Source organism: Diorhabda sublineata, chromosome 10, assembly GCF_026230105.1.
Source record: "Diorhabda sublineata isolate icDioSubl1.1 chromosome 10, icDioSubl1.1, whole genome shotgun sequence".
Lineage (NCBI taxonomy): Eukaryota > Metazoa > Arthropoda > Insecta > Coleoptera > Chrysomelidae > Diorhabda > Diorhabda sublineata.
This window is the reverse complement of record NC_079483.1, coordinates 7,761,908-7,787,627: the sequence shown is the minus strand read 5'-3', so window position 1 is coordinate 7,787,627 and position 25,720 is coordinate 7,761,908. Positions and strand designations below refer to the sequence as shown.

General features: G+C 31.2%; 1 protein-coding gene across 1 annotated transcript in view; it reads right to left on the bottom strand.

The window, feature by feature from the left end:
• The window catches only part of LOC130449523 (roundabout homolog 1-like), a 113,297-nt gene that overhangs the window by 33,941 nt on the left and 53,636 nt on the right, over window positions 1–25,720 (bottom strand). The window contains exon 3 of the mRNA XM_056787403.1: window positions 8,264–8,584. Within this exon, the coding sequence (XP_056643381.1) occupies window positions 8,264–8,584 (321 nt within the window). The remainder of the gene's footprint in view (window positions 1–8,263; window positions 8,585–25,720) is intronic.

Here is a 25,720-nt window from a genome sequence, read left to right as displayed (position 1 = left end):
AAACGGTTTTTCTGAATCTAAATTAGTTACAAACTGATTTTTTTGAGTCTAATTACGTCAAAAATTGAGTTTTAAATGTTGAATTCGAGCAAAAAACGGTTTTTCTGAGTTCAAATTAGTTACAAACTCATTTTTTTGAGTCTAATTACGTCAAAAATTGAGTTTTAAATGTTGAATTCGAGCAAAAAACGGTTTTTCTGAGTTCAAATTAGTTACAAACTGATTTTTTTGAGTCTAATTACGTCAAAAATTGAGTTTTAAATGTTGAATTCGAGCAAAAAACGGTTTTGCTGAGTTCAAATTAGTTACAAACTCATTTTTTTGAGTCTAATTACGTCAAAAATTGAGTTTTAAATGTTGAATTCGTGCAAAAAACGGTTTTTCTGAGTTCAAATTAGTTACAAACTCATTTTTTTGAATCTAATTACGTCAAAAATTGAGTTTTAAATGTTGAATTCGAGCAAAAAACGGTTTTTCTGAGTTCAAATTAGTTACAAACTCATTTTTTTGAGTCTAATTACGTCAAAAATTGAGTTTTAAATGTTGAATTCGAGCAAAAAACGGTTTTTCTGATTTCAAATTAGTTACAAACTCATTTTTTTGAGTCTAATTACGTCAAAAATTGTGTTTTAAATGTTGAATTCGAGCAAAAAACGGTTTTTCTGAATCTAAATTAGTTACAAACTGATTTTTTGAGTCTAATTACGTAAAAAATTGAGCTATAAATGTTGAATTCCAGCAAAAAACGGTTTTTCTGAATCTAAATTAGTTACAAACTGATTTTTTTGAGTCTAATTACGTCAAAAATTGAGTTTTAAATGTTGAATTCGAGCAAAAAACGGTTTTTCTGAGTTCAAATTAGTTACAAACTCATTTTTTTGAGTCTAATTACGTCAAAAATTGAGTTTTAAATGTTGAATTCGAGCAAAAAACGGTTTTTCTGAATCTAAATTAGTTACAAACTCATTTTTTTGAGTCTAATTACGTCAAAAATTGAGTTTTAAATGTTGAATTCGAGCAAAAAACGGTTTTTCTGAGTTCAAATTAGTTACAAACTGATTTTTTTGAGTCTAATTACGTCAAAAATTGAGTTTTAAATGTTGAATTCGAGCAAAAAACGGTTTTGCTGAGTTCAAATTAGTTACAAACTCATTTTTTTGAATCTAATTACGTCAAAAATTGAGTTTTAAATGTTGAATTCGAGCAAAAAACGGTTTTTCTGAGTTCAAATTAGTTACAAACTCATTTTTTTGAGTCTAATTACGTCAAAAATTGAGTTTTAAATGTTGAATTCGAGCAAAAAACGGTTTTTCTGATTTCAAATTAGTTACAAACTCAATTTTTTGAGTCTAATTACGTCAAAAATTGTGTTTTAAATGTTGAATTCGAGCAAAAAACGGTTTTTCTGAATCTAAATTAGTTACAAACTGATTTTTTGAGTCTAATTACGTAAAAAATTGAGCTATAAATGTTGAATTCCAGCAAAAAACGGTTTTTCTGAATCTAAATTAGTTACAAACTGATTTTTTTGAGTCTAATTACGTCAAAAATTGAGTTTTAAATGTTGAATTCGAGCAAAAAACGGTTTTTCTGAGTTCAAATTAGTTACAAACTCATTTTTTTGAGTCTAATTACGTCAAAAATTGAGTTTTAAATGTTGAATTCGAGCAAAAAACGGTTTTGCTGAGTTCAAATTAGTTACAAACTCATTTTTTTGAGTCTAATTACGTCAAAAATTGAGTTTTAAATGTTGAATTCGAGCAAAAAACGGTTTTTCTGAGTTCAAATTAGTTACAAACTGATTTTTTTGAGTCTAATTACGTCAAAAATTGAGTTTTAAATGTTGAATTCGAGCAAAAAACGGTTTTTCTGAGTTCAAATTAGTTACAAACTCATTTTTTTGAGTCTAATTACGTCAAAAATTGAGTTTTAAATGTTGAATTCGAGCAAAAAACGGTTTTTCTGAGTTCAAATTAGTTACAAACTGATTTTTTTGAGTCTAATTACGTCAAAAATTGAGTTTTAAATGTTGAATTCGAGCAAAAAACGGTTTTGCTGAGTTCAAATTAGTTACAAACTCATTTTTTTGAGTCTAATTACGTCAAAAATTGAGTTTTAAATGTTGAATTCGTGCAAAAAACGGTTTTTCTGAGTTCAAATTAGTTACAAACTCATTTTTTTGAATCTAATTACGTCAAAAATTGAGTTTTAAATGTTGAATTCGAGCAAAAAACGGTTTTTCTGAGTTCAAATTAGTTACAAACTCATTTTTTTGAGTCTAATTACGTCAAAAATTGAGTTTTAAATGTTGAATTCGAGCAAAAAACGGTTTTTCTGATTTCAAATTAGTTACAAACTCATTTTTTTGAGTCTAATTACGTCAAAAATTGTGTTTTAAATGTTGAATTCGAGCAAAAAACGGTTTTTCTGAATCTAAATTAGTTACAAACTGATTTTTTGAGTCTAATTACGTAAAAAATTGAGCTATAAATGTTGAATTCCAGCAAAAAACGGTTTTTCTGAATCTAAATTAGTTACAAACTGATTTTTTTGAGTCTAATTACGTCAAAAATTGAGTTTTAAATGTTGAATTCGAGCAAAAAACGGTTTTTCTGAGTTCAAATTAGTTACAAACTCATTTTTTTGAGTCTAATTACGTCAAAAATTGAGTTTTAAATGTTGAATTCGAGCAAAAAACGGTTTTTCTGAATCTAAATTAGTTACAAACTCATTTTTTTGAGTCTAATTACGTCAAAAATTGAGTTTTAAATGTTGAATTCGAGCAAAAAACGGTTTTTCTGAGTTCAAATTAGTTACAAACTGATTTTTTTGAGTCTAATTACGTCAAAAATTGAGTTTTAAATGTTGAATTCGAGCAAAAAACGGTTTTGCTGAGTTCAAATTAGTTACAAACTCATTTTTTTGAATCTAATTACGTCAAAAATTGAGTTTTAAATGTTGAATTCGAGCAAAAAACGGTTTTTTTGAGTTCAAATTAGTTACAAACTCATTTTTTTGAGTCTAATTACGTCAAAAATTGAGTTTTAAATGTTGAATTCGAGCAAAAAACGGTTTTTCTGATTTCAAATTAGTTACAAACTCAATTTTTTGAGTCTAATTACGTCAAAAATTGTGTTTTAAATGTTGAATTCGAGCAAAAAACGGTTTTTCTGAATCTAAATTAGTTACAAACTGATTTTTTGAGTCTAATTACGTAAAAAATTGAGCTATAAATGTTGAATTCCAGCAAAAAACGGTTTTTCTGAATCTAAATTAGTTACAAACTGATTTTTTTGAGTCTAATTACGTCAAAAATTGAGTTTTAAATGTTGAATTCGAGCAAAAAACGGTTTTTCTGAGTTCAAATTAGTTACAAACTCATTTTTTTGAGTCTAATTACGTCAAAAATTGAGTTTTAAATGTTGAATTCGAGCAAAAAACGGTTTTTCTGAATCTAAATTAGTTACAAACTGATTTTTTTGAGTCTAATTACGTCAAAAATTGAGTTTTAAATGTTGAATTCGAGCAAAAAACGGTTTTTCTGAGTTCAAATTAGTTACAAACTCATTTTTTTGAGTCTAATTACGTCAAAAATTGAGTTTTAAATGTTGAATTCGAGCAAAAAACGGTTTTTCTGAGTTCAAATTAGTTACAAACTGATTTTTTTGAGTCTAATTACGTCAAAAATTGAGTTTTAAATGTTGAATTCGAGCAAAAAACGGTTTTTCTGAGTTCAAATTAGTTACAAACTCATTTTTTTGAGTCTAATTACGTCAAAAATTGAGTTTTAAATGTTGAATTCGTGCAAAAAACGGTTTTTCTGAGTTCAAATTAGTTACAAACTCATTTTTTTGAATCTAATTACGTCAAAAATTGAGTTTTAAATGTTGAATTCGAGCAAAAAACGGTTTTTCTGAGTTCAAATTAGTTACAAACTCATTTTTTTGAGTCTAATTACGTCAAAAATTGAGTTTTAAATGTTGAATTCGAGCAAAAAACGGTTTTTCTGATTTCAAATTAGTTACAAACTCAATTTTTTGAGTCTAATTACGTCAAAAATTGTGTTTTAAATGTTGAATTCGAGCAAAAAACGGTTTTTCTGAATCTAAATTAGTTACAAACTGATTTTTTTGAGTGTAATTACGTCAAAAATTGAGTTTTAAATGTTGAATTCGAGCAAAAAACGGTTTTTCTGAATCTAAATTAGTTACAAACTGATTTTTTTGAGTCTAATTACGTCAAAAATTGAGTTTTAAATGTTGAATTCGAGCAAAAAACGGTTTTTCTGAGTTCAAATTAGTTACAAACTCATTTTTTTGAGTCTAATTACGTCAAAAATTGAGTTTTAAATGTTGAATTCGAGCAAAAAACGGTTTTTCTGAATCTAAATTAGTTACAAACTCATTTTTTTGAGTCTAATTACGTCAAAAATTGAGTTTTAAATGTTGAATTCGAGCAAAAAACGGTTTTTCTGAGTTCAAATTAGCTACAAACTGATTTTCTTGAGTCTAATTACGTCAAAAATTGAGTTTTAAATGTTGAATTCGAGCAAAAAACGGTTTTGCTGAGTTCAAATTAGTTACAAACTCATTTTTTTGAATCTAATTACGTCAAAAATTGAGTTTTAAATGTTGAATTCGAGCAAAAAACGGTTTTTCTGAGTTCAAATTAGTTACAAACTCATTTTTTTGAGTCTAATTACGTCAAAAATTGAGTTTTAAATGTTGAATTCGAGCAAAAAACGGTTTTTCTGATTTCAAATTAGTTACAAACTCAATTTTTTGAGTCTAATTACGTCAAAAATTGTGTTTTAAATGTTGAATTCGAGCAAAAAACGGTTTTTCTGAATCTAAATTAGTTACAAACTGATTTTTTGAGTCTAATTACGTAAAAAATTGAGCTATAAATGTTGAATTCCAGCAAAAAACGGTTTTTCTGAATCTAAATTAGTTACAAACTGATTTTTTTGAGTCTAATTACGTCAAAAATTGAGTTTTAAATGTTGAATTCGAGCAAAAAACGGTTTTTCTGAGTTCAAATTAGTTACAAACTCATTTTTTTGAGTCTAATTACGTCAAAAATTGAGTTTTAAATGTTGAATTCGAGCAAAAAACGGTTTTTCTGAATCTAAATTAGTTACAAACTGATTTTTTTGAGTCTAATTACGTCAAAAATTGAGTTTTAATGTTGAATTCGAGCAAAAAACGGTTTTTCTGAGTTCAAATTAGTTACAAACTCATTTTTTTGAGTCTAATTACGTCAAAAATTGAGTTTTAAATGTTGAATTCGAGCAAAAAACGGTTTTTCTGAGTTCAAATTAGTTACAAACTGATTTTTTTGAGTCTAATTACGTCAAAAATTGAGTTTTAAATGTTGAATTCGAGCAAAAAACGGTTTTTCTGAGTTCAAATTAGTTACAAACTCATTTTTTTGAGTCTAATTACGTCAAAAATTGAGTTTTAAATGTTGAATTCGTGCAAAAAACGGTTTTTCTGAGTTCAAATTAGTTACAAACTCATTTTTTTGAATCTAATTACGTCAAAAATTGAGTTTTAAATGTTGAATTCGAGCAAAAAACGGTTTTTCTGAGTTCAAATTAGTTACAAACTCATTTTTTTGAATCTAATTACGTCAAAAATTGAGTTTTAAATGTTGAATTCGAGCAAAAAACGGTTTTTCCGAATCTAAATTAGTTACAAACTGATTTTTTTGAGTCTAATTACGTCAAAAATTGAGTTTTAAATGTTGAATTCGAGCAAAAAACGGTTTTTCTGAGTTCAAATTAGTTACAAACTCATTTTTTTGAGTCTAATTACGTCAAAAATTGAGTTTTAAATGTTGAATTCGAGCAAAAAACGGTTTTTCTGATTTCAAATTAGTTACAAACTCATTTTTTTGAGTCTAATTACGTCAAAAATTGAGTTTTAAATGTTGAATTCGAGCAAAAAACGGTTTTTCTGAATCTAAATTAGTTACAAACTGATTTTTTTGAGTCTAATTACGTCAAAAATTGAGTTTTAAATGTTGAATTCGAGCAAAAAACGGTTTTTCTGAATCTAAATTAGTTACAAACTGATTTTTTTGAGGCTAATTACGTCAATAATTGAGTTTTAAATGTTGAATTCGAGCAAAAGGTACAGGGTGTAGTAAGCAAAATTTAATTTTATTTAATTTAATTTAATTTTAGCATTTCTTTGAATTCTTTATATCTGGGAAAAAGTAATAGAAACCTCCTGGGCAATAATGAATGTTAAAGGCTATAAATCAGGATGAGTCTAATGAAATAAACGTTAGGAGATAGAAATTTATGCCCGACTATGAAAATGAAACTTCGTCGATGATTTATATTAATTGGTAAGTGGTTCGGAAGCCGAGTGCCGTGTCTGGTGTACATTTTCTCGAAAATTTAGATCGCGATTAACATTTTTATTACGATTAATCTTTTATTAGATAAATTACGTAATCGTAATAAGAAAAATGATTTTTCTTTGAATAAAAATTCTTTACGTTCTATGATACAAATTGTTGACTTTTGACAGGGAAAATTAGTGTCAGACACGGAACAAAACATGTCATTTCAAATCGAAAGTGATATCATGAAAGATCCGGAAGTTATATTATTATAATTAGTTAAAAATTGTATAATTTTTGATTTTTTTTACGAGTTAATTGTGAATATTCTTATTTGTTATGCAAACTGAAAAACCCCGCCGTCTAGAATCGTGAAGAGGTCATTAAAATGTGCAGAAACGTGTAGATGCATCATTGTTTTCACTTCAACGAAAGCACGTAAGAATCGAAGTGCAAAAAAACTGGTTTCATCTACTTTATATTCAGTTCGGGTTAAAAAATTTGACGTTGCAACTTTTTTTAGTTGAATCTTCGAAACTAGATCGTTGGAAAACCTCCAGGTATTATTTTATTGGAATTTTCAAGTTTATCACACTGAAAATTCTTCTAGACATCCTAAGCACCACTCTAAAAATGTGTAGCTCTATTCTGACGTAAATAGAGTTGAAAACGACGTTTGAGCTCGAGAAAATGCACCAGAATATTGAACAGATTGTTCTCTATTGAATAAAAGCTCTAAAAATTATTAGTATCTCTATTCTAACGAACAGATTCTTATAGTAGATAAAATAGAGTTGAAAATGACGTTTGAGCTCGAGAAAATGACCCAGAATATTGAGCAGATTGTTCTCTATTGAATAAAAGCTCTAAAAATTATTAGTATCTCTATTCTAACGAACAGATTCTTATAGTAGATAAAATAGAGTTGAAAATGACGTTTGAGCTCGAGAAAATGCACCAGAATATTGAGCAGATTGTTCTCTATTGAATAAAAGCTCTAAAAATTATTAGTATCTCTATTCTAACGAACAGATTCTTATAGTAGATAAAATAGAGTTGAAAATGACGTTTGAGCTCGAGAAAATGCCCCAGAATATTGAGCAGATTGTTCTCTATTGAATAAAAGCTCTAAAAATTATTAGTATCTCTATTCTAACGAACAGATTCTTATAGTAGATAAAATAGAGTTGAAAATGACGTTTGAGCTCGAGAAAATGCCCCAGAATATTGAGCAGATTGTTCTCTATTGAATAAAAGCTCTAAAAATTATTAGTATCTCTATTCTAACAAACAGATTTTTATAGTAGATAAAATAGAGTTGAAAATGACATTTGAGCTCGAGAAAATGCACCAGAATGTTGAATAGACTGTTCTCTATTGTCTCTAAAGGCTCTAAAAATTATTAGTAGCTCTATTTTGACATAAAGATTCCGATTTTAGGAGTTTTAGCTCTAGAAAACGTACTTGCTAGCGTCGAATAGTCATTTTTTAAACCTCTCTGTATTATAACGTATTTCGATATTGAAAGGACCCTTTTTTGAATAATCGATTAAGAAAAAAGAAATAAAATCATTGAAAGACTTGAAAGACCCACGAAAATGGCCATGAAATAAACAAAATCTTTTCACAAAGCTTTTTCTCGTCGTCCTTGTTCGTTCTCGAGGACTATTTTGAGAAATCCCTCGTGGACTGGACTCTTTCTAATAAAACGACTTAAATCCAATAATCGAATTTCGTTTGTAAAAGACATTTCGTCGCCAAAATAATATAAAATATAATCTACGAATCACTAATTTTAATTATATAGTTAAAAAAAATTACCGTTAATATATTTACGGTTTTTACTGTTTTGAACCTCATCAGTTTAATCAAAAATTTGATATATACTTTACGCTCATAAAAAATGACATACCGGCAACGGTGAGTGTAGCATTTCGACTTCTAGCTTTCCCTAAAATGTTACTAGCCTCACACCAATACGTCCCGGCGTCCGTTTCCTTTCTACTTTGAGCAACCCTTAGAAAAAACAAACTTCCCGCTGGTAATAAAACTCTGTGCGATCTCGCGTCCTGCGGGGCAGTTCTCAATACCTGACCATCTTTGTACCACGTGATCGAAGGTTCGGGATCACCTTGAGCGTTGCAATTCAACGTTGCCGGATCGTGACGAGCTACCGTTGTATCCACGGGATGTTCCGTGATACGGGGCGGTTGGTGACCAGCGTGATGGTAACCTGAAATAAGAAATTTCGTAATTTCAATCGATTTTGTTAGAAAAATAGTTTTCACGGTATAATATACAGTATGTCCCCTATAAGAACCTCGCTAAGCTGTGGGGAGTACAGAATTTGACGATTTTGTCTGATTCACCTCTATCCCAAGGAATAATTGGTTCCAAAGATATCTTAGAATCAAGCGATGCTTTATTATGAGCAGATACTTGAGCCTGCTTGGACTTAGGGTAACCAACTATGGAGAAGGACCAAAATAAGGAAATCTGCATCTGGAAATCTACATTGTTGACTATCCGTTCCCTGGACAACCTTTTGAGTTAACGTCGAGGCCTTCCAGCTCCGCTGGATTGGACAAATCATTCAAGAGGATCGAGCTCTTCAAGTTAATGTCCAGATTAACCATTCCCTGGACAATATTGGGTTAGAAAGAAGACTCAAGAGGATCTAGTCTTTTAAATCAACGATGAGACCTTCCAGCTCCGCTGGATTGGACAAAACGTTCAAGAGGATCGAGCTCTTTGATTTAATGTCTAGGTTGACCATTCCTTGGACAAAACTAGTTAAGAATTAAAACTCAAAAGGATCTCAAGCCTATTGAGTTAACGTCGAAGCCTCCCAGCTTCGCTGGATTGAACAAAACACTCAAGAGGATCGAGCTCTTTGATTTAATGTCCAGGTTAACCATTCCTTGGACAAAACTAGGTAAGAATTAAAACTCAAAAGGATCAAGCCTTTTGAGTTAACGTCGAAGCCTCCCAGCTTCACTTGATTGGACAAAACACTCAAGAGGATCGAGCTCTTCGAGTTAATGTCCAGGTTAACCATTCTCTGGACAAAACTAGGTTAGAAAGAAGACTGAAGAAAATCAAGCCCTTTGAGTTGATGTCCAGGTTATCCAGTTCGTTGAGAATACTGGGTTGAAGAGGAAACTTGAAAGGATCTAATAATTTGAGTTAAAAAACCATATCAAACGCCCTTAAAAGGCGTTTAATTAACAAAAAAAAATTTGAGCTGTACAATTCCTTGTAGATGTAACTTGGTGTAGAGGTAAATTGCACCCTTGTGGGAGACACCCTGTGGGAGAGACCGTTAAGGGTTGTACGAGGGTGGATTAAAAATAAATCCCTTCGTAACGATGTAAATCCTACTGAGATCTAGTATCTAATGTAGTGGTTCATACTCAATGGTTTAATAAGACCCTTCGTTAAGTTTTAAGGACTATAAATAGGATAATAAGGATAATTCTGGTTGTTTCCTTTTGTCTGATGACGATTTTGTGGATATCTTCGGAATCAATACAAAAAAAATGTTTAGAAAAAAAGTAATCACGTTTGAATCGTTGTTTATGTCCGATAGAACAGATCTGGAATTGTAGCATATTCTGATCGAAGCGCGTCGTCGCCGTGGAGGATCGTTCGTCGCGACGCTTCGCAGTAGCGATAATTTATACGAGAGTGGAAGCGTCGCGGCTACCCGTCGTGTCGCGACGGCCGAAACTGGGAAGTCACAGCATGGGGTTATTTGGAAAAGCAATTTTAAGACTTGAAACTAACTCAGGATACGTCAAGAATTGTTTACTTGGGATCTGTATGGAATTCGATGAATGCCGATATTTCAAATGGAATTTTTCTATGCCGTAATATTATAAAAAAAAAAAAGAATTGAATATGAATTTTCCAAAGATTCACGAGATTGGTTTCAGATTTCAGATTTGTAGATACGGAAAAAATTGGTCACAATAGATCTAATTTGGATCAGAAAAACAATTTTGTTTCCAATTTGAACCAGAACAAAGGGTTTTTGAAGAAAATCAACTTTAAAGAGATAATTTTCCAGCTACATTGGCTCAGAAAAACAATTTTGTGGCCAATTTGAATACAAAAATTCCTTTTTTGATTAAACTGAACGTTGAAAGTCGTTTTCTGATCAAGCTGAAGTTAAGGAGTGAATTTTAGACCAAATATAACTCAGAAACATAATTTTGTAGTCAATTTGAATCAGAAAATCCGTTTTCTGATCAAATCGAATATTAAACAGCCAATTATAGAACCAATTTAACTCAGGAAACCAATTATTTGATAAATTTGAGTCAGACCGACTGTTTTCTAGAGAAAATCAACTTTAAAGAGATAATTTCTCATGTAATTTGGCTCAGAGCAACAAATTTGTGGCCGATTTGAATACGAAAATTTCTTTTTTGATTAAACTGAACGTTGAAAAGTCGTTTTCTGATCAAGTTGAAGTTAAGGAGTGAATTTTAGACCAAATTTAACTGAGAAAAACAAGTTTGTAGTCAATTTGAATCAGAAAATCCGTTTTCTGATCAAATGGAATATTAAACAGCCAATTATAGAACCAATTTAACTCAGAAAACCAATTATTTGATAAGTTTGAGTCAGACCGACTGTTTTCTAGAGAAAATCAACTTTACAGAGATAATTTCTCATCTAATTTGACTCAGAGCAACAAATTTGTGGCCGATTTGAATACGAAAATTTATTTTTTGACTAAACTGAACGTTGAAAAGTCGTTTTCTGATCCAGTTAAAGTTGAAGAGCCAATTTTAGACCAAATTTAACTGAGAAAAACAAGTTTGTAGTCAACTTGAATCAGAAAATCCGTTTTTTGATCAAATTGAACATTTAAGAGCCAATTATAGAACAAGTTCAACTCAGAAAACCAATTATTTGATAAATTTGAGTCAGACCGACTGTTTTCTAGAGAAAATCAACTTTAAAGAGATAATTTCTCATCTAATTTGGCTCAGAGCAACAAATTTGTGGCCGATTTGAATACGAAAATTTCTTTTTTGATTAAACTGAACGTTGAAAAGTCGTTTTCTGATCCAGTTAAAGTTGAAGAGCCAATTTTAGACCAAATTTAACTGAGAAAAACAAGTTTGTAGTCAACTTGAATCAGAAAATCCGTTTTTTGATCAAATTGAACATTTAAGAGCCAATTATAGAACAAGTTCAACTCAGAAAACCAATTATTTGATAAATTTGTGTCAGACCGACTGTTTTCTAGAGAAAATCAACTTTAAAGAGATAATTTCTCATCTAATTTGGCTCAGAGCAACAAATTTGTGGCCGATTTGAATACGAAAATTTCTTTTTTGATTAAACTGAACGTTGAAAAGTCGTTTTCTGATCCAGTTAAAGTTGAAGAGCCAATTTTAGACCAAATTTAACTGAGAAAAACAAGTTTGTAGTCAACTTGAATCAGAAAATCCGTTTTTTGATCAAATTGAACATTTAAGAGCCAATTATAGAACAAGTTCAACTCAGAAAACCAATTATTTGATAAATTTGTGTCAGACCGACTGTTTTCTAGAGAAAATCAACTTTAAAGAGATAATTTCTCATCTAATTTGGCTCAGAGCAACAAATTTGTGGCCGATTTGAATACGAAAATTTCTTTTTTGATTAAACTGAACGTTGAAAAGTCGTTTTCTGATCCAGTTAAAGTTGAAGAGCCAATTTCAGACCAAATTTAACTGAGAAAAACAAGTTTGTAGTCAACTTGAATCAGAAAATCCGTTTTTTGATCAAATTGAACATTTAAGAGCCAATTATAGAACAAGTTCAACTCAGAAAACCAATTATTTGATAAATTTGTGTCAGACCGACTGTTTTCTAGAGAAAATCAACTTTAAAGAGATAATTTCTCATCTAATTTGGCTCAGAGCAACAAATTTGTGGCCGATTTGAATACGAAAATTTCTTTTTTGATTAAACTGAACGTTGAAAAGTCGTTTTCTGATCCAGTTAAAGTTGAAGAGCCAATTTTAGACCAAATTTAACTGAGAAAAACAAGTTTGTAGTCAACTTGAATCAGAAAATCCGTTTTTTGATCAAATTGAACATTTAAGAGCCAATTATAGAACAAGTTCAACTCAGAAAACCAATTATTTGATAAATTTGAGTCAGACCGACTGTTTTCTAGAGAAAATCAACTTTAAAGAGATAATTTCTCATCTAATTTGGCTCAGAGCAACAAATTTGTGGCCGATTTGAATACGAAAATTTTTTTTTTGACTAAACTGAACGTTGAAAAGTCGTTTTCTGATCCAGTTAAAGTTGAAGAGCCAATTTTAGACCAAATTTAACTGAGAAAAACAAGTTTGTAGACAACTTGAATCAGAAAATCCGTTTTTTGATCAAATTGAACATTTAAGAGCCAATTATAAAACAAATTCAACTCAGAAAACCAATTTTGTCGTCATTTAAGACGAAACTTTCTTTCCTGATTAAACTGAACGTTGAAAAGTCGTTTTTTGATCAAGTTTCTTCAGAAAACCATTGATCTAAATTGGCTCTTTAGCTTTAACTGTTTCAGAAAACGACTTTTCAACGTTCAGTTTAATCAGAAAAGGAATTTTCGTATTCAAATTGATGAAAAAATTGGTTTTCTCAGTTAAATTTTGACTAAAATTGGTTCTTTAACGTATCAACTTCAGAAAAGAAGTTCCCTCATTCAAATTGAACACAAAATTGTTTTTCTGAGCCAAATTAGATGGAAAATTATCTCTCCAAAGTTCAATTTCTTGAGAAAACGTTTGTTATGATTCAAATTTGACACAAAATTGTTTTTCTAAGCCAAGTTAGTTGAGCGATGGAGTCTCCTTGCACAGCGAAACTCCTTTCTCATTTAAATAAACGTATTGCCTCATGATATTTCGTTGTAAGAAATCGTTAACTTTTCAGACAACTCTCGTATCTATCTACTTCTGTTTTATACGAACGGGAAGTATTCGCTTTTCCGCTTTACGTTATACGGAACAATAATTCGGGCTAGCCCTTATCAAGGTATGTTTAAATAAGGGATAATGTGTATAAATATGTGTATGTTATGACGTCCGGCTATAACCGATGGGATGATTCGTTATTTATGATTTCATTGTATAATTCGTTATATCGAAAAGCTTTAAATTGTAAATTACTTGAGGAAAGAAGAAGAAATGAACGATAAATTACTGAGAATGAGATTTCTCGGTATTCAATCCAACAAGAAGTTTCCATTCGTTAAAACAATTAATATCTTTCATCTTTCATCTTTCATCTTTCAATCTTTCAATCTTTCATCTTTCATCTTTCATCTTTCATCTTTCATCTTTCATCTTTCATCTTTCATCTTTCATCTTTCATCTTTCATCTTTCATCTTTCATCTTTCATCTTTCATCTTTCATCTTTCATCTTTCATCTTTCATCTTTCATCTTTCATCTTTCATCTTTCATCTTTCATCTTTCATCTTTCATCTTTCATCTTTCATCTTTCATCTTTCATCTTTCATCTTTCATCTTTCATCTTTCATCTTTCATCTTTCATCTTTCATCTTTCATCTTTCATCTTTCATCTTTCATCTTTCATCTTTCATCTTTCATCTTTCATCTTTCATCTTTCATCTTTTATATCTTTTTTTATATTAAAAAGAAATTCAATTGAATGCACGCCTATGTATGAGAAAGGATCTGGTTAGCATTCACGTCATCTAAGGATACTAACCCACCAAAATTTTCCTCTTTTCTTCTTCTTTTTCCATAAGTATCGGTTTCCTCAGATAAGATCTTAATATGGTTCCATATTTTTCACGTGAGCTGCGGTTTCCCGTTTTTATTTTTTCGCAAATGTGCCACTACTTACGGTCGATTTAAATCTAACAGGGCCGGATCGAGAAAATTCAAAATATCAAAAAGTTATTTTTATGATACGAATCAAATTATTTGGAAAAATTTTTTGTTGAATTGTGTTCTTTCGACATAAATATCGCGAGTAACTTTTTTCGATAGGAAAACTTTTTTTTTTAATCGAAATGGGCGCTCTAAGGGTCAATTCGATCAGAAAAGGAAGTTTCTGATTCGAATTGTCCACCAAATCATTTTTCTGAGTAGAATTTGGTCTAAAATTGATTTTCTAGGTTCAATTCGATCAGAAAACGGATTTTTCTGAAGCAAATTTTCCATCAAATCATTTTTCTGAATCGAATTTTGTCTAAAATTGATTCACTAGGATTTTTCTGATGCCGATTGTATTCTAGACTCTTTTATCGATACCTCCCGTGATTAAAAACATTTTTTATTTCCGAAAAGTTGTTATTGTGAAATTTTAACATTCCCTCTTTCATACTTCACATAAAATTATGTAAATCTGGAATCCTAAACGATAAACGTGATCAATACCGAAAATCTACCATCACATTTTGATTCGAAGTCCTACCTAAGGGATTCAAATCACGCCCGATACCAGGAGGGTGCCACGAAACTTTCGACAACAATGATTCTTCTTCTAGACTTAAGCGTAATGTCCAGGATCAACGTACGATTCATATTAAACCCATTAGAGTGTACCGGGGGACGTCGTCTTCTCAGATTTCAGCTTTTCACCTTTAAACAGCGACGGACTTTACTTATACGAACATTACAACGAAATTACATTCAACATAAATTTACTGTACTTTTTTCGATAAGAAAACGGCTTTTGTCAAAATGGGCGCTCTAACGTTCAATTCGCTCCGAAAAGGGAGTTTCTGATTAACATTGGCTTTAAAATCATTTTTCTGAGTAGAAGTCGGTATAAAGTCGGCTCTTGAGAATTAAATTCGATCAAAAAACGGATTTTCTGATGCAAATTTTCCATCGAATCATTTTGGTCAAAAATCGATTTTATGATTAAAATTGGCTTCAAAATCATTTTTTTGAGTCGAATTTGGTCTAAAATCGACTCGTGAGAATTAAATTCGATCAGAAAACGGATTTTCTGATTAAAATTGGCTTCGAAATAATTTTTTTGAGTCGAATTTGGTCTAAAATCGACTCGTGAGAATTAAATTCGATCAGAAAACGGATTTTCTGATTAAAATTGGCTTCAAAATAATTTTTTTTAGTCGAATTTGGTCCAAAAATCAACTCGAGAGAATTCAATTCGATCAGAAAACGGATTTTCTGATGCAAATTTTCCATCGAATCATTTTGGTCAAAAATCGATTTTATGATTAAAATTGGCTTCAAAATCATTTTTTTGAGACGAATTTGGTCTAAAATCGACTCTTGAGAATTTAATTCGATCAGAAAACGGATTTCCTGATTAAAATTGGCTTCAAAATCATTTTTTTGAGTCGAATTTGGTCTAAAATCGACTCGTGAGAATTCAATTCGATCAGAAAACGGATTTCCTGATTAAAATTGGTTTCAAATCATTTTTTCAGTCGAATTTGGTCTAAAATCGACTCGTGAGAATTAAATTCGATCAGAAAACGGATTTTCTGATTAAAATTGGCTTCGAAATCATTTTTTTGAGTCGAATTTGGTATAAAATCGACTCGTGAGAATTCAATTCGATCAGAAAACGGATTTTCTGATTAAAATTGGCTTCAAAATCATTTTTTTGTGTCGAATTTGGTCTAAAATCGACTCGCGAGAATTCAATTCGATCAGAAAACGGATTTTCCGATGCAAATTGTCCATCAAATCATTTTTCTGAGTCGAATTTGGTCTAAAATAGATTTTCTGATTAAAATTGGCTTCAAAATAATTTTTTTGAGTCGAATTTGGTCTAAAATCGACTCGTGAGAATTCAATTCGATCAGAAAACGGATTTCCTGATTAAAATTGGCTTCAAAATCATTTTTTTGTGTCGAATTTGGTCTAAAATCGACTCGTGAGAATTCAATTCGATCAGAAAACGGATTTCCTGATTAAAATTGGTTTCAAATCATTTTTTCAGTCGAATTTGGTCTAAAATCGACTGGTGAGAATTCAATTCGATCAGAAAACGGATTTTCTGATTAAAATTGGCTTCAAAATCATTTTTTTGAGTCGAATTTGGTCTAAAATCGACTCGTGAGAATTCAATTCGATCAGAAAACGGATTTCCTGATTAAAATTGGCTTCAAAATCATTTTTTTGAGTCGAATTTGGTCTAAAATCGACTGGTGAGAATTCAATTCGATCAGAAAACGGATTTTCTGATTAAAATTGGCTTCAAAATCATTTTTTTGTGTCGAATTTGGTCTAAAATCGACTCACGAGAATTCAATTCGATCAGAAAACGGATTTTCCGATGCAAATTGTCCATCAAATCATTTTTCTGAGTCGAATTTGGTCTAAAATAGATTTTCTGATTAAAATTGGCTTCAAAATAATTTTTTTGAGTCGAATTTGGTCTAAAATCGACTCGTGAGAATTCAATTCGATCAGAAAACGGATTTTCTGATTAAAATTGGCTTCAAAATCATTTTTTTGAGTCGAATTTGGTCTAAAATCGACTCGTGAGAATTCAATTCGATCAGAAAACGGATTTCCTGATTAAAATTGGCTTCAAAATCATTTTTTTGTGTCGAATTTGGTCTAAAATCGACTCGTGAGAATTCAATTCGACCAGAAAACGGATTTTCCGATGCAAATTGTCCATCAAATCATTTTTCTGAGTCGAATTTGGTCTAAAATCAACTCGAGAGAATTCAATTCGATCAGAAAACGGATTTTCTGATTAAAATTGGCTTCGAAATCATTTTTTTGTGTCGAATTTGGTCTAAAATCGACTCGAGAGAATTAAATTCGATCAGAAAACGGATTTTCTGATTAAAATTGGCTTCGAAATCATTTTTTTTAGGCGAATTTGGTCTAAAATCGACTCGTGAGAATTCAATTCGATCAGAAAACGGATTTTCTGATTAAAATTGGCTTCAAAATAATTTTTTTTAGTCGAATTTGGTCTAAAATCAACTCGAGAGAATTCAATTCGATCAGAAAACGGATTTTCTGATTAAAATTGGCTTCGAAATCATTTTTTTGTGTCGAATTTGGTCTAAAATCGACTCGAGAGAATTAAATTCGATCAGAAAACGGATTTTCTGATTAAAATTGGCTTCGAAATCATTTTTTTGAGTCGAATTTGGTCTAAAATCGACTCGTGAGAATTCAATTCGATCAGAAAACGGATTTCCTGATTAAAATTGGCTTCAAAATCATTTTTTTGTGTCGAATTTGGTCTAAAATCGACTCGTGAGAATTCAATTCGACCAGAAAACGGATTTTCCGATGCAAATTGTCCATCAAATCATTTTTCTGAGTCGAATTTGGTCTAAAATCAACTCGAGAGAATTCAATTCGATCAGAAAACGGATTTCCTGATTAAAATTGGCTTCAAAATCATTTTTTTGTGTCGAATTTGGTCTAAAATCGACTCGCGAGAATTCAATTCGATCAGAAAACGGATTTTCCGATGCAAATTGTCCATCAAATCATTTTTCTGAGTCGAATTTGGTCTAAAATAGATTTTCTGATTAAAATTGGCTTCAAAATAATTTTTTTGAGTCGAATTTGGTCTAAAATCGACTCGTGAGAATTCAATTCGATCAGAAAACGGATTTTCTGATTAAAATTGGCTTCAAAATCATTTTTTTGAGTCGAATTTGGTCTAAAATCGACTCGTGAGAATTCAATTCGATCAGAAAACGGATTTCCTGATTAAAATTGGCTTCAAAATCATTTTTTTGTGTCGAATTTGGTCTAAAATCGACTCGTGAGAATTCAATTCGACCAGAAAACGGATTTTCCGATGCAAATTGTCCATCAAATCATTTTTCTGAGTCGAATTTGGTCTAAAATCAACTCGAGAGAATTCAATTCGATCAGAAAACGGATTTTCTGATTAAAATTGGCTTCGAAATCATTTTTTTGTGTCGAATTTGGTCTAAAATCGACTCGAGAGAATTAAATTCGATCAGAAAACGGATTTTCTGATTAAAATTGGCTTCGAAATCATTTTTTTGAGTCGAATTTGGTCTAAAATCGACTCGTGAGAATTCAATTCGATCAGAAAACGGATTTCCTGATTAAAATTGGCTTCAAAATCATTTTTTTGTGTCGAATTTGGTCTAAAATCGACTCGTGAGAATTCAATTCGACCAGAAAACGGATTTTCCGATGCAAATTGTCCATCAAATCATTTTTCTGAGTCGAATTTGGTCTAAAATCAACTCGAGAGAATTCAATTCGATCAGAAAACGGATTTTCTGATTAAAATTGGCTTCGAAATCATTTTTTTGTGTCGAATTTGGTCTAAAATCGACTCGAGAGAATTAAATTCGATCAGAAAACGGATTTTCTGATTAAAATTGGCTTCGAAATCATTTTTTTTAGTCGAATTTGGTCAAAAATCAACTCGAGAGAATTCAATTCGATCAGAAAACGGATTTTCTGATTAAAATTGGCTTCGAAATCATTTTTTTGTGTCGAATTTGGTCTAAAATCAACTCGAGAGAATTCAATTCGATCAGAAAACGGATTTCCTGATTAAAATTGGCTTCAAAATCATTTTTTTGTGTCGAATTTGGTCTAAAATCAACTCGAGAGAATTCAATTCGATCAGAAAACGGATTTTCTGATTCAAATTGGCTTCAAAATAATTTTTTTTAGTCGAATTTGGTCTAAAATCAACTCGAGAGAATTCAATTCGATCAGAAAACGGATTTTCTGATTAAAATTGGCTTCGAAATCATTTTTTTGTGTCGAATTTGGTCTAAAATCGACTCGTGAGAATTAAATTCGATCAGAAAACGGAATTTCCGATGCAAATTGTCCATCAAATTATTTTTCTGAGGTCAATTTTTCACCTTTAAACAAATACGAACAGTCCAACGGAATTACATTCAAAATAAATTCACTGAACTTTTCGTAAATATTTTCATAATTCGACACGTTTAACAAGGAATAATCGATTATATGATGAAAAAAAAAACATTTTGTATCTGAGAAAACGACTTTTTTTGTATATACGATTGGAATCCCTCCGGATTAATATTTCATACGTTTCCCAAAAGGAAACAAACACGAAAAATGCGTGACCACCACCGTTTAAACTGTACTCACAGTCTCAAACGCCCATTTGCATATTTCCATCATTTTTTACAATCCCGAAAGTATGAAAATTCACATATCACATATGAAAAATGGATGTTTCGGTCCTAGGGGTGAAATACAACATATCTGAGCGGGGGTGTCAGTTTTTCTAACAAATCTTCGTAAAAAAATAAAGTGCCTGTCATAAGTTCGTCAAAGATATTTATTAAAATAGGAGATTCGCCAATTTTCTAAAGAAAAACTCCATTGTAAATAATCTAAAACTAAAAATTTATCAAATTCCATAACTATAACAAATGCTAATGCTAATTTACAATAAGTTAATATATGTAACGCCATCTGTTTGTCATAAAATCAAACTTGGCTGTCAAACAAAAACTAAAACGACAAGGCGTCTTCAAACTTGAAACATACGCTGTCTAGATTGTGTATTTAGCAATAACCTCCATCTCTTGGTAAGGTCAAGGTCTTCAGAAACCATAGCGGGATTTTACACGAGGAATAACACATCTGTGCCCTGACCAAAAGCTGGTTTGCTCAGATTTCCTTGAAAGGTTGGAAAAAGGTCTGTTCCTGAAGAGCTCCCGAAGGCCCTCACCAGCACTGCTTATTTCAATGGAAAAAACGTATGGAAAGATGTGTGAGGAGGATAGGGGAGTATATTGAAGGGAAGCGTTCGATTTTATAATGATTTTTCGTACCAAATCTCGTTATTTAATAACCTGATCTGGTATACTTGACAGTTTTTATCATTTGAAATCGACCCTTCGAATTCGATAATTTTAACAATAAATTTTTTCGTAATATACAGTCTGTCCTACGTATACGACAAGTTGAATGCGTTATTTTCGCCCTTGATTGGTTAGGGAAATCGAAAATTTATATTATCTGACCTTTTTCTCTATCTCCGTAGTCTCGTAGTCCTGGGGCTACTTGATTGAAATCCTAACGAGGTTAGGAATAAAATTGGGGTGACATATTGTCACTATCTACCATACGAAGGCGATTTTTATCTAATTTGTCAGTCAACAACTCGTATTTTCGTCTTTTGTTGGACAAACATCTTGATAATTATGTTTTAGGTATATACAACATAAATATTTGTATTTATTTGCGTTGGATTACGAAAAGAGTAAAATACCAACAGAATTAAACAGAATCTGTTTCTTTTATCCGATCTGATCTGATCCTTTAAGTGATAATTATAAAAAAAATCAGGTCTGGACTGAACTATTATTCTATTTCTAAATTTTTTAGTTTTATTTAGTAATTTTTTGATGTTTCACATTATAAAATGATAGTTTTCTTGAGAAAATATCAACTTTTACCTTCCAGAAACAGTTTGGATATAAATAAGTTATACAGGGTGCATTTATGAAGTATATATGAAGACGGCACTCCTCTAAACGCGAACGCAGATGTGTGAAAACTCTTGTCAATAAATCTAAAGTGATTGATGTCACTTCCTGTCGGATATCTGACTGATGTCCCTAAGATTCGCTATGTAGACTTTATATTTGAGGTGTATCCACAAAAAAAATCAAGAGGCGTCGAGTCAGGACTGCGTGGAGGCCAAGGGATATCATCTCTTTTAGAAATTAGATTAAAAACCGACTTTTCAATGTTCAATTCGACCAGAAAACATATTTTTTTATGCAAATTGTCCATCAAATCATTTTTCTGAGTCGAATTTAATCTAAAATTGATTCTTTAGGTTAAATTTGATCAAAAACCGACTTTTCGATGTTCAAATCGATCAGAAAACGGAATTTCCTGCTGGAAATTGTCTATCAAATCATTTTTCTCAGTCGAATTTAGTCTATAATTGATTCTTTAGGTTGAATTTGATCAAAAAACGACTATTCGATGTTCAATTCGATCAGAAAACGGATTTTCTCTCACCAATTGGCCACCAAATCATTTTTATGAGTCGAATTTGGTCTAAAACTGATTCTCTAGGTTAAATTTGATCAAAAACCTACTATTCGATGTTCAATTCGATCAGAAAACGGATTTTTCTTATGCAAATTGTCCATCAAAACATTTTTCTGAGTTGAATTTGACTAAAAATTGATTCTCTAGGTTCAATTTGATAAGCAAACGGATTTTCTGTTACCAGTTGTCCACCAAATCATTTTTATGAGTTGAATTTGGTCTAAAATTGATTCTCTTGGTTAAATTTGATCAAAAACCGACTATTCGATGTTCAATTCGATCAGAAAACGGATGTTTCTTATGCAAATTGTCCATCAAAACATTTTTCTGAGTTGAATTTGGTTTAAAATTGATTCTCTAGGTTCAATTTGATCAGAAAACGGATTTTCTGTTAACAATTGTCCACCAAATCATTTTTATGAGTCGAATTTGGTCTAAAATTGATTCTCTAGGTTAAATTTGATCAAAATCCGACTATTCGATGTTCAATTCGATCAGAAAACGGATTTTTCTTATACAAATTGTCCATTAAAACATTTTTCTGAGTTAAATTTGATTAAAAATTGATTCTCTAGGTTCAATTCGATCAGAAAACGGATTTTTCTTATGCAAATTGTCCATTAAAACATTTTTCTGAGTTGAATTTGGTTTAAAATTGATTCTCTAGGTTCATTTTGATAAGAAAACGGATTTTCTGTTACCAGTTGTCCACCAAATCATTTTTATGAGTTGAATTTGGTCTAAAATTAATTCTCTTGGTTAAATTTGATCAAAAACCGACTATTCGATGTTCAATTCGATCAGAAAACGGATGTTTCTTATGCAAATTGTCCATCAAAACATTTTTCTGAGTTGAATTTGGTTTAAAATTGATTCTCTAGATTCAATTTGATCAGAAAACGGATTTTCTGTTAACAATTGTCCACCAAATCATTTTTATGAGTCGAATTTGGTCTAAAATTGATTCTCTAGGTTAAATTTGATCAAAATCCGACTATTCGATGTTCAATTCGATCAGAAAACGGATTTTTCTTATGCAAATTGTCCATTAAAACATTTTTCTGAGTTGAATTTGATTAAAAATTGATTCTTTAGGTTCAATTCGATCAGAAAACGGATTTTTCTTATGCAAATTGTCCACCAAAACATTTTTCTGAGTTGAATTTGGTTTAAAATTGATTCCCTAGGTTCAATTCGATCAGAAAACGGATTTTTCTTATGCAAATTGTCCACCAAAACATTTTTCTGAGTTGAATTTGGTCTAAAATTAATTCTCTTGGTTAAATTTGATCAAAAACCGACTATTCGATGTTCAATTCGATCAGAAAACGGATTTTTCTTATGCAAATTGTCCACCAAAACATTTTTCTGAGTTGAATTTGGTTTAAAATTGATTCCCTAGGTTCAATTCGATCAGAAAACGGATTTTTCTTATGCAAATTGTCCACCAAAACATTTTTCTGAGTTGAATTTGGTTTAAAATTGATTCTCTAGGTTCATTTTGATAAGAAAACGGATTTTCTGTTACCAGTTGTCCACCAAATCATTTTTATGAGTCGAATTTGGTCTAAAATTGATTCTCTTGGTTAAATTTGATCAAAAACCTACTTTTCGTTGTTCAATTCTATCAGAAAACGAATTTTTCTTATGCAAATTGTCCATCAAAATATTTTTCTGAGTTGAATTTGGTTTAAAATTGATTCTCTAGGTTCAATTTGATTAGAAACCGACTTTTCGATGTTCAAATCGATGAGAAAACGGATTTTTTTGCTACCAATTATTTTCTACATTCCCTTAGTCTCCAGTCTCCACAAAAAAAATCAAGAGGCGTTAAGTCGGGGATGCGTGGAGGCCAAGGGATATCACCTCTGTTGGAAATTAGTATTGAAGGAGACATACGTCTCACAGCCGTCATAGAGTCATTTGATGTGTGACAGATCGCTCAGATGCAGTCGCTTTGTATGAGCGAACGTTCTCGTAATACGCGCGAACACAAAAAGCGCGACGCTTTCCGTCGAAGCGACTACTAAAACTCCACGAATTTACCTCGCGAAAAAAGATGATGCAATACACACATTCTATGTACTATATATTTTTATATGGGGTGAATTTGGAAAAACTATATATTCCTTTTTTATTTCCAACCAATTTACTTCTCCATGATCAAAAGCTTTTGAAAATTTATCTTTTTAATAACGTTGCAGAATGAAACATCCCCAAAGTTATTGCTTATTATTTTTTTAAATTATCGAAGCTTATTTATTGATCTACGAAGAAAAGTTTAAAGTGATACTAAAACATTGTAGTCTTTTCCTTGTTACTGTCGATAATAAAATTTATATCGAGCTAGAAACTTCGTCAATATTGGTTTTAGTTTTAATAAGGAAAACCATTATAAGTTTCAAGTGATTTCGGGGTAAAGCAGTGACGTACCAAAAATCAATTTACTATAGATGGTAAACTATATTCTATTCCATTAAATTCCTCAATTAATTAATCTGATGATGAAAATTCCATCCCTCAACGACGTGCAACGATCTGGTGCACCTACTGAATATGATGATGACCAAATCAAAGTCATAATTGAAGAGGATCTTCATATAACTGTTCGATATGTTGCGATGATGCTACAACAATTAAAAAATACTTGAACCGATTCTTTCTTGGAAAGAATCATCACTGGTGATTGAAAATTGATCCTGTACAGCAATATAGTTCGAAAATGATCATGGGGAAACACGATGAACCAGCAAAAACCTTATACGAAAGCTGATAAACAACAAAAAAGCTCATGGTGTCAGTTTGGTGAGGTTGCGAAGGTTTTTTGAGCTGCTTCCAAGGAACAAACGATCAATTCTGATGTTTACTATCTACAGTTTACAAAACTGGATGATGCAATCAAATAAAAATGGCCAGAATGATCAAATCGAAAATGTTTAGTGGTCTAATAAACTATTGGAGCTTGGATTGGATTGAAACCCTGATCTGGAACCATCTGATTACCATTTATTTCCAAGTTTGCAGACTTATTTGAATGGTCAAACTTTTACAAACGACGACGACCTACAATCGCACCTGGTTCAGTTCGTTGTTGATAAAGACCAGGAATTTCATGAACGCGGAATCATGAAGCTTAAAGAAAGATGGTAAAAAGTCATTTAACACAATCGAAAATATGTAATCGATTGTAAACTATATTCTATTCCATTAAATTCCTCAACTACTTTATTTTCTTAATCTTAATGGATCAATGATAATGAAAATTCCATCCCTCGACGATGAGCAACGATCTGGTTGACCTACTGAAGATGATGATGACCAAATCAAAGTCATAATTGAAGAGGATCTTCATATAACTGTTCGAGATGTTGCGGAGAAGGTACAACAGTTAAAAAACACTTAAACCGATCCTTTGTTGAAAAGAATCATCATTGGTGATTAAAAATTGATCCTGTACAGCAATATAGTTCGAAAATGATCATGGGGAAACACGATGAACCAGCAAAAACCTTATCGAAAGCTGATAAACAACAAAAAAGCTCATGGTGTCAGTTTGGTGAGGTTGCGAAGGTTTTTTGAGCTGCTTCCAAGGAACAAACGATCAATTCTGATGTTTACTATCAACAGTTAACGAAACTGCATGATGCAATCAAATAAAAATGGCCAGAATGATCAAATCGGAAAGGTTTAGTGGTCTAATAAACTATTGGAGCTTGGACTATAAAAACCCTGATCTCGAACCATCTGATTACCATTTATTTCCAAGTTTGATGCTTCCAATGAACCAAGTGATCGATTCTGATGTTTCTGTGGTCCACCATGGTAATGCAAAGCCAAAGCAACTAACAAACTATTGGAGTTTGTACCATAAAGCTTTGATAACCATTCACAAAACCCAGCTGGGCGAAAAGATAATAATAGAGAGAAGACGTCCTTCAAATTCGCGGATAATGTCAAAAAAGAAGAGGACAAAAATCACTACCTAACCAAATGTGAACAGTAACGCTCGGAAACGATTGTTTTGCTTATATTATTATTGATCACATGGTATATTTGTCAAAAATGATAAATTACATGATGTTTTTCTTTTTAATGCAACATATGTCCTATTTTATGGAAAATAATAGAAACCGAAGAGAAGTTAGATGAATATTAGCATGAGGATGCTTTCAAAATCTAATAATTCGGAAATTAGCAAGTTAATTATTAATAGATAACAAAAAAATCACTCTGTAGATTCCTTTTTATTAACGTATCATATTTAAGAGACAGCGTATTTCAATCAGCGACACCAGTCACAATTTTATTAAAGAAAAACAACCAGCAATCACTCTAAAC